Source organism: Canis lupus, chromosome 11 (genome assembly GCF_011100685.1).
Source record: "Canis lupus familiaris isolate Mischka breed German Shepherd chromosome 11, alternate assembly UU_Cfam_GSD_1.0, whole genome shotgun sequence".
Classification (NCBI taxonomy): domain Eukaryota; kingdom Metazoa; phylum Chordata; class Mammalia; order Carnivora; family Canidae; genus Canis; species Canis lupus.
In genome coordinates this window covers 2,315,657-2,328,682 of record NC_049232.1, presented here as the reverse complement: position 1 = coordinate 2,328,682, position 13,026 = coordinate 2,315,657, and the positions used below count along the sequence as shown (strand labels likewise).

At 43.5% G+C, this 13,026-nt stretch overlaps 2 protein-coding genes across 12 annotated transcripts in view; one reads left to right on the top strand and one right to left on the bottom strand.

The window, feature by feature from the left end:
- RUFY1 (RUN and FYVE domain containing 1) overlaps positions 1-923 on the top strand; it is a 64,987-nt gene extending 64,064 nt beyond the window's left edge. For all 4 annotated transcript variants that reach the window (XM_038551760.1, XM_038551765.1, XM_038551764.1 and 1 more), the window contains exon 18: positions 291-923. In XM_038551760.1, coding sequence (XP_038407688.1) covers positions 291-434 — 144 coding nt within the window. In that variant the 3' untranslated portion in view covers positions 435-923. The remainder of the gene's footprint in view (positions 1-290) is intronic.
- Positions 924-3,538: 2,615 nt separating this feature from the next.
- On the bottom strand, positions 3,539-12,805 carry HNRNPH1 (heterogeneous nuclear ribonucleoprotein H1). 8 transcript variants are annotated; one of them, XM_038551770.1, is made up of 14 exons: positions 12,651-12,805; positions 12,039-12,167; positions 10,571-10,726; positions 10,216-10,359; positions 8,564-8,702; positions 7,444-7,622; positions 7,289-7,360; positions 7,099-7,232; positions 6,813-6,948; positions 6,336-6,395; positions 6,155-6,244; positions 5,400-5,492; positions 4,884-4,933; positions 3,539-4,293 (listed from the first exon to the last, which is right to left on the bottom strand). In XM_038551770.1, exons 2-13 carry the CDS (start codon positions 12,133-12,135, stop codon positions 4,884-4,886), a joined length of 1,350 nt encoding a protein of 449 aa, XP_038407698.1. In that variant the 5' UTR covers positions 12,136-12,167; positions 12,651-12,805; the 3' UTR covers positions 3,539-4,293. The 8 variants fall into 8 exon arrangements, with proteins under 8 accessions (XP_038407698.1, XP_038407699.1, XP_038407700.1 ...); XM_038551771.1 differs by having other exon boundaries at positions 6,185-6,244; XM_038551772.1 differs by lacking the exon at positions 6,155-6,244 and having other exon boundaries at positions 6,306-6,395.
- Between the last annotated feature and the right edge of the window lie 221 nt (positions 12,806-13,026).

Sequence of the window (13,026 nt, the reverse complement as noted above, 5' to 3'; positions counted from 1 at the left end):
CACCAGGCAGGGTTGAACCACTAAAGAAACCTGGAGTCTTTTCCAGCTGACTGCAGGGAGTACAGGGATCAGGGCCCACCAGCCACCCCAGTAAGACACATGCTAGAGCAGGAGAGGCTCAGTCATCCAGACACACAAAGGCACGCCCTCTACCAGTACCTCACGGCCCTTAGAGGAGCACAAACCTAGAAACCAGAGTTGACCAGGACCCCTTCCACTTGGACACCTGCTTCTGGGGGAGGGCCGGACTTCCAAAGGCCTACTGTGACTGCCTCTTCTCTGCTCTCTAGCACCACTGCCGCCACTGTGGCCACATCTTCTGCAACATGTGCTCCAGCAACGAGCTGGCCCTGCCCTCCTACCCCAAGCCCGTGCGCGTGTGCGACAGCTGCCACACCCTGCTCCTGCAGCGCTGCTCCTCCACTGGCTCCTAGGCATAGGGCCTCCGCAGGGCCTGTCTCGGTGCCAGGGCAACCCTGGAACAGTGCCAAACCTCGGTCTCAGGGGCTGATGCGGGGGGGTGGGGAGGGGCAGGGAAGCGTTTCCTGAGGGTATCAGAGGCAAGACTCTGATCCCCATTGGGTCTGCGGGCGCTCCAGAACCATGTTCCAGCCTGGGAGGTACGCACTTTTCCATGCTGTCTGGAATTAACCCATGGGGACAGACACTCTACCTTCTCACTTGGCTACATCGCCGGCTTTGGCTCAGATGATAATTTCATGATTTTTGCTACTGTCATTTTTCACTTTTCAAAAAATTAACCAGTTTTTCAGCAGCTATATATTAGTGTAGTGAGCAATCCAGTTCCTCTCCTCCTACCCCCAACCCTGCACTGTGCCTTCCCTGCTTCAGAGATTTGCCATGTCACACCCTTATAGGTCTCTGGGCCTACAATAAAATCCTTTATTTTTCATTCTGGTGCAGAAAATTGTAGGCTCTTGTGTCAGGCTTCAAAGGGGTTGGCCTCAGTGCCACCCCTGTTGTCAGGCCTAGGACTAAATAAAGACCCTAGGGAGGTGAGGGCTGGTGCATCTGCTGGGTTCAGGCACAGGCTGTGCCCTGCCCGGTTTCCACCAATGGGCACAGGGGAGATAACCTTACTCCTGTTACCAGATCTCAGATGCTGTTCCTTTACACAACAGGGAGCTGACACAAACGATGGGGATTGATCTAGTGGATTCCAGATAGACACCTGTGGAAAGCACCTGCCAGGGCATTTTTTAACTTCCAAAGCCATGCTAGGACAGGTACTGTTTATAAGCTGTGAAAACGGACTCCACGCATGCTCACCCCCATCCCCAACAGGACCAAGGCCTCGAGTGTTCAAAAGGAAGCAAAACTAAGTGCTGTAACGCTGTCCAGACTTAGTCCATCCACCTGCCCTCAGGGGACTGCCCAGTCCACCTCCCTGTTGTCCTCTAGGCTGGCCTGGTTCGTCTTGGGCTCTCACCCTGCAGGAGGGTCCCCGCAGCCTAGCTGATTCCAAATCTGCTACCGCTCGCTGAAATCCATCTGTTAGGAGAATAGGAACCTGGGCAGCTCAGCAAAGTTAGGTCCCTGTGTTCTGCGGGGCCCAGGTACAAAGTCCTGTTCCTTGCGAGCTGTAGGTTTTCCCATCCAATCAAGAAGTACATGGCAGCCAGAGCAGCTGCCAGGGTCCCCCTTCCCTTTCATCACTTCCTCTGAGCAGCTTTTTCCAGAACCTTTATACATACCACTGCACTGCCCCCAGCTGGTCTAGCACGAAAGAGCTATCAGTACCTGGTTTTCAGGGTACCCAATTTGGACTCCAACTTGCTGGGGAGCCTTGGGCAGGTCACTTCACCTCTGTGCCTTAGCGCTCATCTGCACACACAAAAAGGGAAGCAGAATACCTGAGTCCTAGACCACCAGGCAGGGTATTCAGTGCTCTTGCCTGTATCCTACCCAGGTTTTTCCTGCTCCCTCCCCCCATCTACAAGTACTAGACAGGCACTATTCAAAGATCACAGAGCCAGTTACAAATATTCAGCAGCGTGCAACAGAACTTTCCTACTCATGCATCAGATATGCACTTGAACTCTGGGACCTGCATGCAGACTGTGGTCTGGCAACCTTCCTGACCCTGGGCAACAAGGGACCACAGATGACCAAGGCCAGTGTTCCTCCAGCTGAACCACCCACTCATTACCCAGGGGCCAACTCCCCACAGCATCTGGAGGGGTTCTGGTCCTGGCCAACAAGTACTGCAGGCCGATGGAACACAAGGTTCCAAAAAAGCAGAAGGGTCCCAAGACTCACTTTTCAAAAGCTAAATGGTTCTTTCTGCATGAACTTACCCTTCCTCCCACTTCTAGTTCCTTCTCAGATTCCTCCAACAGGCCTTTGCAACACAGATAACCCTCCCATAAACCAAGTTAGCTGATGGGCCTGGGGAAGGAGCCCTCCATGAGCCGGTTCCCCACACAACTCCATGCAAGATCCCAGGGGCAGTACTAGGCCTGGAACACAGCTGAATAGCAACCCCAGAACTACACCTCCCCTGTAAAGTTGCTCTAACCCAAAAGACAGCCTACAGGACACATTCCAAGTACAAGACTTTTGTACCCCAGCCTGACTACAGACCTTTCTCCTCCACCACGGGGGGCGGGGGGGGGGGGGCGGGGGGCGGCACCCAGTTCTCTGAGGGCCTGCAGCAGGCTGGCAGGATCCATGGAACCCTTCACACAGTTCTGTGCAACATTCTGAAATGCTACCATCTGTAGACACTTTAAAACAGCTAGAATCCTAATCATCCCAGATGAAAGAACATCTTTACCGTTCACAGTGAAGTGAAAATGCCTTAAAATCACTATGGTTCAAGCTTTGAGTCTTTACTAGGATCTACTGAATTCTTTGGGGACCATACCTTTAAAAAGTGTTTAATGCCACCTATTCAAGAGTTACCAGGAGTTCTGCCAAAACAAATGGATTTCAGTTACTGCATTAAAACGACTAGTCCTTTCTAGGACTTGGTATTCTACCTCAGAAACATCACAGAAGAAATCAATTCTGATCCTCAGTTTGTGGTCTTTGGGAATCAAATGTTAAGATCGAAGAACTTCATCTGAAAATCACTTAATAAGCTAGTTCTTCTGAAGGACCCCCACCCCATGCAAGCAAAACTTCAAGAGGCCACCAGGGTGGAAGGGCAGCTCCTCCTCAGAACCCCCTTGCCTATGGCCCTGCCTCCTTAGCCACACTGCTAAAGGACTCCAAGAACATGCACAACATGCAGTGAGCATACTTCCCACTGCTCCCTTTGTTTTGTCCAAGCACACAGCCATTTAGACAGTTTAGGTTAGATCCTGTGCAGCCAGGCCAATCACACAGCCCTTCCACAAGGGCCCAAAAGTGACATTTACCTTCAGTTGAGGAGTCGGCCGACCTCTACACAATGGCCTCGACTGCCAAGCCTCCTGCCACAGCCAGAGACACGGGCCACTGTCACCTACGCCCCAGGCAGGAAGAGAGCACCAAGAAACAGTCCACATGACACTGAAGCACAGACAAGACAAAGTGCAGTTTTTAAAAGAAGATTTATTTGACAAGTTTCACTTAGCGCAATACACCTAAAAGGAAATCACGATACAAGGAAAAGTTTAAATCAAGGCCTCAGAATTTCATACAAACACCAAGACCAAAATCCTAACGTATGGTGTTGCGTCTCAAAGTTGCCCATTAACTTAAAAAAAAAAAAAAAAGCTTAAACTTACGTGCCTTAGAGGTTATTAAATGAAACTAGAATTAACAAACATGCCAAATGTGTTCACTTTTAATCGTAGACACAGATCCTATATTGCGTTTTACAAAAAAGCATGTCTTTCAACATGCATCCCAACAGTGTTCAATGTAACGTGGTAGAAGAGCAACATTTAACATAATTCAACTGCTTTAACCTAAATACACTTGCTGCTTATTAAGTACATCCTACAATAGAACTAGAGAAAAGCTGAAAATTGTTTAACAGTTCTAGTTTACTCAGGTGTTACATCCTAGATGAATGTTTGTGTTCAAAAATACTGAACCTTAAGTCTTTAAAACAATCCTGATTCCCACTTAGAGTAATAAGCATCAATCACAAGCTTGTATTGCAAAACTGTTAAACTTTTTTTTCTTTAAAAAACGTTGACCAAGAGTCAGTGATCAGGATCAGTTACATTCCCCATCCACCACTCATACTGGACATGCTAGACATCCCTCCCATTCCGTTCACTCCCATAGATGCACGGCTTCCACTACTGTAGTAGCTGCTGCTCACTGCTCCTTGGCTGCCTGCAGAGAGATCCAGGTGACAAGTCAGCAGAATCATCAGATTAACAGGCCAATAAAATATAGCATTCCAAGAAAAAGTTTAAAAAGTATACGAGTACAAATGGCTGCTGTCCAAGTGGCGAGAAGCATGTTTGGGAAAGGGGACTCCCGACTCCAAACAAGTCTCAATTAACCCCTTCTCTCTGCAGTACCAACTTGCCAGACTCTTGTGCTACCATTTAATTGGATGCTTCAGGATCAACATAGAAAATTAAGTTTAAAGGAAAACTAGTGTTTTTCAAAAATTGCAAAATTACTAAATGTTGTTTTTAAAGCTAAGCAAGGCATTTTTAAAAAAAAATTTTACCATAAACATTCACAATGTGTCCATCGAATGGCATATATGAATAGGGAGGACAGGGGCAGTCTCTTGCTTTTCCTATTCATGGTGGGCAGGAAGTGAGATGACAAAAGTTGGGACTAAAGGCAACTCACTGTGCCCAAAATGGCAGCCTCCATGGAGTTAAGTCAGAGCCATTGACTGCTATAGAAATATTACAACATATCAGTATTTGCTATTGGGAATTTATATTTTTTGAGAAAATATTTACCTATGCAATGTTTGATTGAAAATCACTGGAGTTTTCCTGTAAAACTTGGTCTGCAAAAGGATTTTGTAGGGTAAGACTATAATACCAAAATCACCATTCTTTAGACCAATTGAAAAAAAATAAAAATAAAGCAATCCTAGGATAAACCTGACTAGTAAATACGGTCCTAAACCCAACCACCATTCTACTATTTAAAATTCTCCCTCCATCTAAAATGGATTTAATGCTAACCAAAGACAGAAAAAAAAAAAAAAATCAACAGTTTAATTTTTTAAATAAACGGAGGCAGATGTTTTCTGGCTCGACATTATTCCAAGTTGCAATGACTACTTTCAATTTCTGTAACACTTCCCCCTCCCCATGATTGGTTCTGAAAATTAAGCTAATAAGAACAAGTTACTTTTGGATCAAAAGCAAATATTTATTAACCCAGTTTTACCAAAAGGAGCCTGCATATTCCCCCAACTAAGAAACCTGCCTAAAACTTATTTCAAGTATATAAAAAGACATCCTTACCATATCCACTCATGCTGCTCTGGCCGCCATAGCCGCCTCCATAACCACCACTCAGCTGCTGACTGGCTGGGCCACCATAACTGGACTGGTTTGCTGTTAAGTTAAGAGAACATTAGAACCTTGTTCCATATGTAATGTGGTACCTGGTGGTACCGGGCTTGTAATTCTAAGTCTATGATTTTCCAGTCTTGATCTGATATCACTATAACCCTCTGCCTCCTCCTGCCTATTGCCTATGACCAAACTACCTTTCTATCCATCATATAAACTAGACAAACATTTATAAACCAAAAGGCTAACAGTATATGCACATCAGCAGGACTAAATCCACGTGATTCCAGTAGGTAGAGGCATTGAGATGATTTTAGAATACTGCTTAACTGGATTTAGTGGGGTTTTCCCCCATAACTTGTAAGTAAGGTTATGTCATACAGTTGATCACCGAACACCTAATTATACCCAACTAACCATGCCCAAAACTTTGACCTTGTGCTTTTAACTAATCATTAATTTCAGACTTCTACTTCATACTTAAGATAATTCAACTAGTTTCCACAGTCCCCTCCCCCAAAACTACTTAAAACTAGTTATCTAAACATTTTAACTCACAAGGATTTAAATTAGCCAGACACAAAATCCAAATTGAAACCTCTTTGCTTAACTGCATTATGCTAAACTCATTAAAATATAAATTAACTTATATAATTGACTTATATAGATATGTTTTGGTTTTTAAAAAAACTAACGATATTTACACAAGCCCATGCCTCCCATCATTTGGCTACCATAAGCACCACCGCTTGCTCCTGCTGTAGAATTCAAGAAGAGTTCTACATATCTGTGTTCTGAAATGAGAGAAAAGGCATACAAGGTTAGCTTAAAAAAAGACACTAAAGTGATATTTACACAAACCCATGCCTCCTAGCATTTGGCTACCGTAAGCACCACCGCTTGCTCCTGCTGTAGAATTCAAGAAGAGTTCTACATATCTGTGTTCTGAAATGAGAAAAAAAAAATTTTGAAAGTGTTTGTTGGTGAAAGAAAGAAGATAAGCACTTTAAGTTCTTAAACAAGTAGATCTGTGAACTTCAAATACTTTTGGTAAAAATAATTCTAGCTGCTTCTCAGAGGATTAACTACACTGGTTTCAAAAACCAGCCTTTTGATTTAAACATTCACCTAAATTGTTTTACATTTGTCAATTAAGAATATACTTCAAGTTCGTGTTACCATCAATAACTCCTTTTCAATCATACTAATTTTTAAAACCCACATGCTTTTTAAACACACACCAAAAGAACTAACGCATTATTGGAAAATAAATTTCTCACACATCCTTATTACTTCTCTATCCACAAACATTGGTCTGGTCACCGTTAAAAGAGACCCCAAGATACTTAAAACCACACTTACGCATATTTGCTTTGTCTTTTGACATAGCTGCCACAGCATCTTCATGAGTTGCAAACTCGACATCTGCTTCACCAGTTACTCTGCCATCAGGACCAATTTCAATATGTACTCTCACAGGGTTAAGCGGTGAAAAAAACTAAATACAAGGTATTTCAGAAAACAAAGTCAAATATCTACTGTTACAAGAAAAAAAAACAATTTACAGCTTAATGTTTCACTTAGAGTTAAGACTGAAGTTTTACTGCTCTCCTGGAACAGAAAACTTATAAATTTATCTTACACTTACATTATAAATGTCATTCTCAGTAGCTCTGTAAGGTAATCCCCGCATGTGTACACAATGTCCTGTTGTGCTCTGGAAAGTAGAGCCACCATCCCCATATCTGTGATCAGACATTCCTGAAAAACAGTAATTGAGGTCTAGATTGACAAGAGTGTAAGTACTCTTCAGCTGAGAAGTTCAATTCTTACCTTACCTCTTCCAAATCTATCGGACCCAAATCCATAGCCATCATTATAGCCATTATAATCATCATAGCCTCCATAACCTGAAAAACAGTAAGTACAATCAATCAAATGAAAACAGTTACATGAGGAACAGACCCTGTGATGCCTGCATATTCTCACGTACCTCCACCATAAGCACCACGCCTCATCCGTTCAAAGCCAGCTCCCCTGCCAATGCTGTTATACCCTCTGCCAGCTCCAGGTCTGTCATAGGGACCTGGCCGCTGCATGGCCATAAGCTTTCGTGGTGGATCATAGTGAGTTCTAACTTCAGCTCGACTGCTCTTAAAGATTTCGATATACCTAAAGCATTGTTCACGAGGGAAGGGGATGGGGAGGGGAGAGAAAACATTAGTCCACTTCATACAGGTATTTAGTTACACAAGAAAACAATGTAGTCATAGCCATGAAACTGACTAATATTTAAAGCCAGATTTCTTATATTTGCATAGGCAATGACCAGAAATTCACTCAAATGTAAGATTTTTATAAATGTAAACTTTATATATAGAGTAAAACACTCCTCTGAGGCAGAGCCCAACCTTAGAGGTAAAGAGGAGTACTATAAATGTCTTAGGAGGGAAAGAGTTCCACTCAACTTTCAACATTTCAGGTCTTAAATCCATTGGCAGCATGTATAGCAAGTGGGCTAAAAAGCCAGCCTCCACCAACAGTCTAGCCCACACTACACATTTCATTTCGCCAGTAATACCCCAGGCCTATGCTTTTAGTAGGAATCAGCATAGGTAAGCGCATGCTTCAATGAAAAATAGTCACAAGCAAAGAGAATAAAACCTTTTGTGACAATTTCTTGAAAGCTATGCTTATTAATACATATGCAGAATATATATACAGCAAGAAAAAGTTTGTTGCATTTCAACTTTAAAAACAAGATCAGAAAGTATCACATTTTCTTATGGTAATATTAATTTACTAGGTGGGTGTTATTACAGCTAAAGCCAGGTTTGTATTAACATTTTTTTAAAGCCATAGTCTCTCAACTCTATTGATTAGAATTAGGAATCTTACAATATTTGACAGGGAGATCAAATTAACTGGGGGCAATTTTAAAACCTAAACTTTCATCTCAATGTATGATGGGACTTTAAAAGAAAATTTGGAAATTGTGGCAAACATCAATTAGTGGAGACTAGAAAATATATTTTTCTTCTAAGCAGAGAGAATATGGATTTAATTGTTTACCATAAGAAAAGTGACAAATCCAACCAACCATCCATCCCCACCTGTGCCCTATTCTTTCCTTGTGTTTCTTTAGAGCCTTTTCAGCTATTTCCTGTGAAGCAAACTGCACGAAGGCCTCCCCCGTACTCCTCCCCTGGAAGTCCACCGGCAATGTTATCCCATTTGGCACGATTTCCAACCCTTCAACCCAAGGACAAATAACCCCAGTAGGGGGGCAATATTAACATCACAAGCCCAGAAATGATTCTTCTTATAGCTTTAAATAAACCAGAATTTTAACTTTAGGTGAACGGTATGCTTTCAACAGTACTGTTTACATATGCATTGTAATATGAAGTTCCATTATTACAAAGTACAACTCAATTCTTAACACACCCCATGGCATAGTATGTTAAAAACAAAAACAAAAACACTTGAACACAGGATGCATTAAGAATAACAATTAACACTCTAATCTATGCAAATTAATGTTGAGATTTACACAAGAATTTAATATAATTTTCAAGCAATATATACAACAGTTACTAAACTTCAAACACACCTTTTACCTCATTTTATATTTCAATGTTTTAAGTTAGTGGAACTTCAACTTTTTTTAAAAAAAATTATACATTTAAACATTTTATATACAAACTGAAACATTGCTTAAGTCATATAATTGACAAACATACAATCTAAACTTTTCAACAAACAACTGATCTACACAGCACAATCATGCACTCTTATGCTCTAACAGTAGTATGATTCACTTCTGGAATTTCCGTCTATGAAAAATCCTTTCCGTGGATACATTCCCAAGCTTACAAAAAGGGCTTAAAGCACTTTCCTAGAAGATATGAAATTATGTTCATATTTAACGTTGACAGATAGCATTCAATTCTCACCAATTTAGACAAAAACAATCAAAACAGACTTGATTTCAAAAATTCTGGCAAAACATTAGGACTTGATACATTTCTAAGATTTTATTATATACTACACTAAACCATGAAAGGATTTCTTGTTAATTCCACTTTATCACATCATGAATATTAAAAGTTACTGAAAATATATGATTTAACATTCTGCTAAACATGCAATTTTATCAGCTCTTCAGCATAAAAACATTCAAATACTTTAGGCCCAGAACAATTTCAAAACACTTTCTGTATTTCAGATACTGAGACTACATTCAAACTACTCCTACATTAGATTGGTTTATATTTAATTCCCTGGCTAAAAAACCAACAGCTCCTTCCATAAGTTTTTTTTTCTTCTTACAGAAAATTAATTAGACCATTAGAGACATTTCTGGGCCCAAGACCCAAATGTGTCTTAAGACATAGGCACTTGCCATAAATTACAACAACCTAACTGATACTAATCTAATGTTAAGTGATCTTACCTTTAACTTGAAGTACTTTGCTGAACAGCATTGTGAGGAAAGTAAAGCTGTTGAGGACAATCCTTAAAGATCTACTCTAACTACAACACTAAGTATAGGCAAAGTTAGCATATTGGAAGTACTTAATTTCCACCTTTAAGATGGGCTTAAATTATTTGAAGGTCTCCAGGAAGAAGAAAACATTTAATTCATCTGCATATACTCACACTTGTTTAAATATCTAAGCTACTCAACTTTAAGGTCTATTAAATCACAAGTTGCCAGAAACTAGCCAGAACTCACTGCTCAGCATCAAACAGAACTACATACCTGAGAAGAACTGAACAATTTCTTCCTTGCTACATCCAAAGGGGAGTCCTCTAAGCCGTACAAAGCCATCATTGGCCGTGTCAGGACTATTTGGACCAGTATGCTTCAACACCCAATCCATTTCAACGTTGTTTGACTTGAATACTGAAAGAGGTGCTTAGAATTAGTCAATTTTGGAAAGTTAGAGAACAAAGTTCAGACTTCCTGGGTCTTTAGATAATCTAGGAAGAGCTGCCATAAACTCCCTTAGATGACCATTTCCATGCGGTCAAATACCTAAAATTCAGAAGGGGTAAGATAGAGCTCTATGTGTTTAATGTTTTATTTACTGTTACTAGGGCAACATAAATCAAACCTTCAACATATCTGTGTCCCATAGTTTCTCTGTCTTTTTTCAGGGCCAATTTGACTTCATCTTCTGATTCAAGTTCAACAAAAGCCTCGCCACTCGGTCTGCCTTCTCTGGTGTAGATGAAACGAATACCTTGAGCCCCATTTTGAATTTTGCAGTCTGGAAAGAAAACAACCGTTAATACGGAATTTAAAACAAAACAAAAAAAAACCACCTCTGGGTGATACAGATGAAACACCTGTTCATGCCCCTGCTACAAAGTAAAGTTTCTGCAAAGCACAGAATGACCCATATTACCAATTCCCAGGGCTGCTTTCCAGTACTTAAGCATTTATCTTCTCCCAAACTTTCTTATTCCCTAGACATGTTCCCATTACATCAGGAAAATCCAATAGCCAAAGCAGTTTCTTAAAGTTATCTCCAAGTCCTCTCCACTGAACATCTTTAGTAACTTCTCATAAAGTCTGGAGTCTAATTTTATGCCACGGAGTCTGGTTTCAAGTTTTGGTCTGGGACACGTGATGGTTTTACCTTACTAGCAGCAACATACAATTTCTCCTGCGAATCCAAACTGCAGGGCCAATACTCACCTAAAAGGGGATCAATGTTAGCAAGCTAAATGCTCCAGTTGCACAGCTGAAGCCAAACCCAGTCTTGCTCACTGCAAGGTGGCTTCCAGTGTACTTGGTTCTCGTTTTACAGGTCCTTTTCCATTACCAACGCTAAATTCAGTCAATACTACAAGTATCCTTCCAAAACCTGTGAATTTCTTCCGAATATACCCTTCTCAGTCTAAACTCACATTAACAATAAGGACATTTTTGTAGAAATTATTCAGGAAACCTGCTTACTGGAAAAAAGCCACAGACAAGTGAACTTCCCTGGGGCTTCAATGTCAACTATAAAGTGAGCCAGATCAAGAACTAAATGAGCAAGAACTTTTCACAATTACCAAATCTTGATTAAGAAAATTGTCTGAAATTAAGAAGAGACATTTTAACTTTCTGAAGCCGAATGCCCCCACTTCAAGGGCATACCGAAATTGGAAATAAACTGTTATACTTTAAAGATTTGCAAAATGTTTAGTATTGTTTGCCCAGCTATTGGACAATTTTCTCAAAATGGAGAGGAAAATTCCATTTATCCTTTCGAAAAAACAGCCATAGAAAAGACTAAGGCTTAAAAGTAGGTAAAGAAGAAAAAAAATCCGCCAGAGGCCGCTCTCACCCACCCTACCCCCACCTCCACCCCCCGGGGTTCGGAGGGCGGGCGGGGCTTTCGCAATTTCCATTGCGTAACAGCAGCCCTCCAGGCGCGAGCAGCCCAGCAGGAACGGCTGCAGCCCGCGCCCCGCTAGGGGGCGCCCCAGGCCCGCCTCGCCCCGCCCCGCCCCAGCCGCCCGCCTCCCCGCCCGACCGCCGGCCCGACCGCCGGCCCCGGCCACCAACTCCCGCCTCCGCTTCAAACTCACCAGAAAAAAAACGCTGCACTTCATCCGCCGAGCAAGACCAGGGCAAGCCCCGGACCTTCACCACGAACCCCTCTCCGCCTTCGGTGCCCAACATCATCGTCTCTTACTGGGTCTCGGGGCCGACACAGGCTGCAAGACGAGCGACGAGCGTCAGAGAACGAGGAAAAGGCATAATTAAACTGCCCTCCGACCTCGAGGCGCCGGGCGGCCCGCGGCGCCCCAGAGGGGCCGAGCCCGTACGGACGCCCGAACCCTGCCCATTCCGACACCCAGCACCCCTTCGGCCAGCGGCCCGGCCCCCAAAGCCGCTCTGGACACCCGGTGCCGACGCTCCGAGGCGAGGGGGCCCTGGCCTGGCGCCAGCGTGGATGCAAGGAAATGGCGGCGGCCGCTTCCGCTCCGCCTCCTCCGACATCTCACACAATAGAGTCGACGCGGCCTGCAGGCCTCCACGGCCCCGCCGCTACTCAGCCAACTATTCCTGGCTCCAAGCGGCAGCCCGCACCTCGCCGGTCACCCCCAGGCTCTACAGAAGTCTGGAGGTAAGCAATCCTCCCAAAAATGGCATCCTCGAGGATCGCTGGGCGGCGAACACCAAGCGGCAACACTCACCTGAACACACGACTTCGGCGTGGCTGAGAAGAAATGGCCAGCGGGCGCCTGCGCAACCTAAATAAGGCCCTTTGAACAAGCTCTGCGCACGCGCAGCTGGGTGCCCGCACCGCCCCCTTGCGTCACAGAGAGCCCCGACGCATGCGTAACTTCTCGAGCCGCCCCCCACCGCCAGCGAGCTATTCTGCGCTTGCGTCTTAGGCTTATTCCCCCCCACCCCAAGAAACCCGCTCTGCTTTTTTGCGCCTGCGTCATCCCGCGATTATTGAACTTGGAGCCTCCGCGGTTTATGAGTTTAGTTTCAGGCGCATGCGTCTTCCTTCAAACCGTTCTGTCGCCTCGCCCGCCGAGTGGGGGAGGGGAATGGTGGTAATCG

Excerpts from the sequence above, each read along its gene's own strand:
- HNRNPH1 (XM_038551767.1), bottom strand. The coding sequence starts at position 12,135 with ATGATGTTGGGCACCGAAGGCGGAGAGGGGTTCGTGGTGAAGGTCCGG. Across the intron at positions 10,360-10,570 it reads GGGACACAGATATGTTGAAG|TATTCAAGTCAAACAACGTT; the intron begins GTTTGATTTATG and ends CACCTCTTTCAG. Across the intron at positions 7,361-7,443 it reads GCGTGGTGCTTATGGTGGAG|GTTATGGAGGCTATGATGAT; the intron begins GTACGTGAGAAT and ends ACTGTTTTTCAG.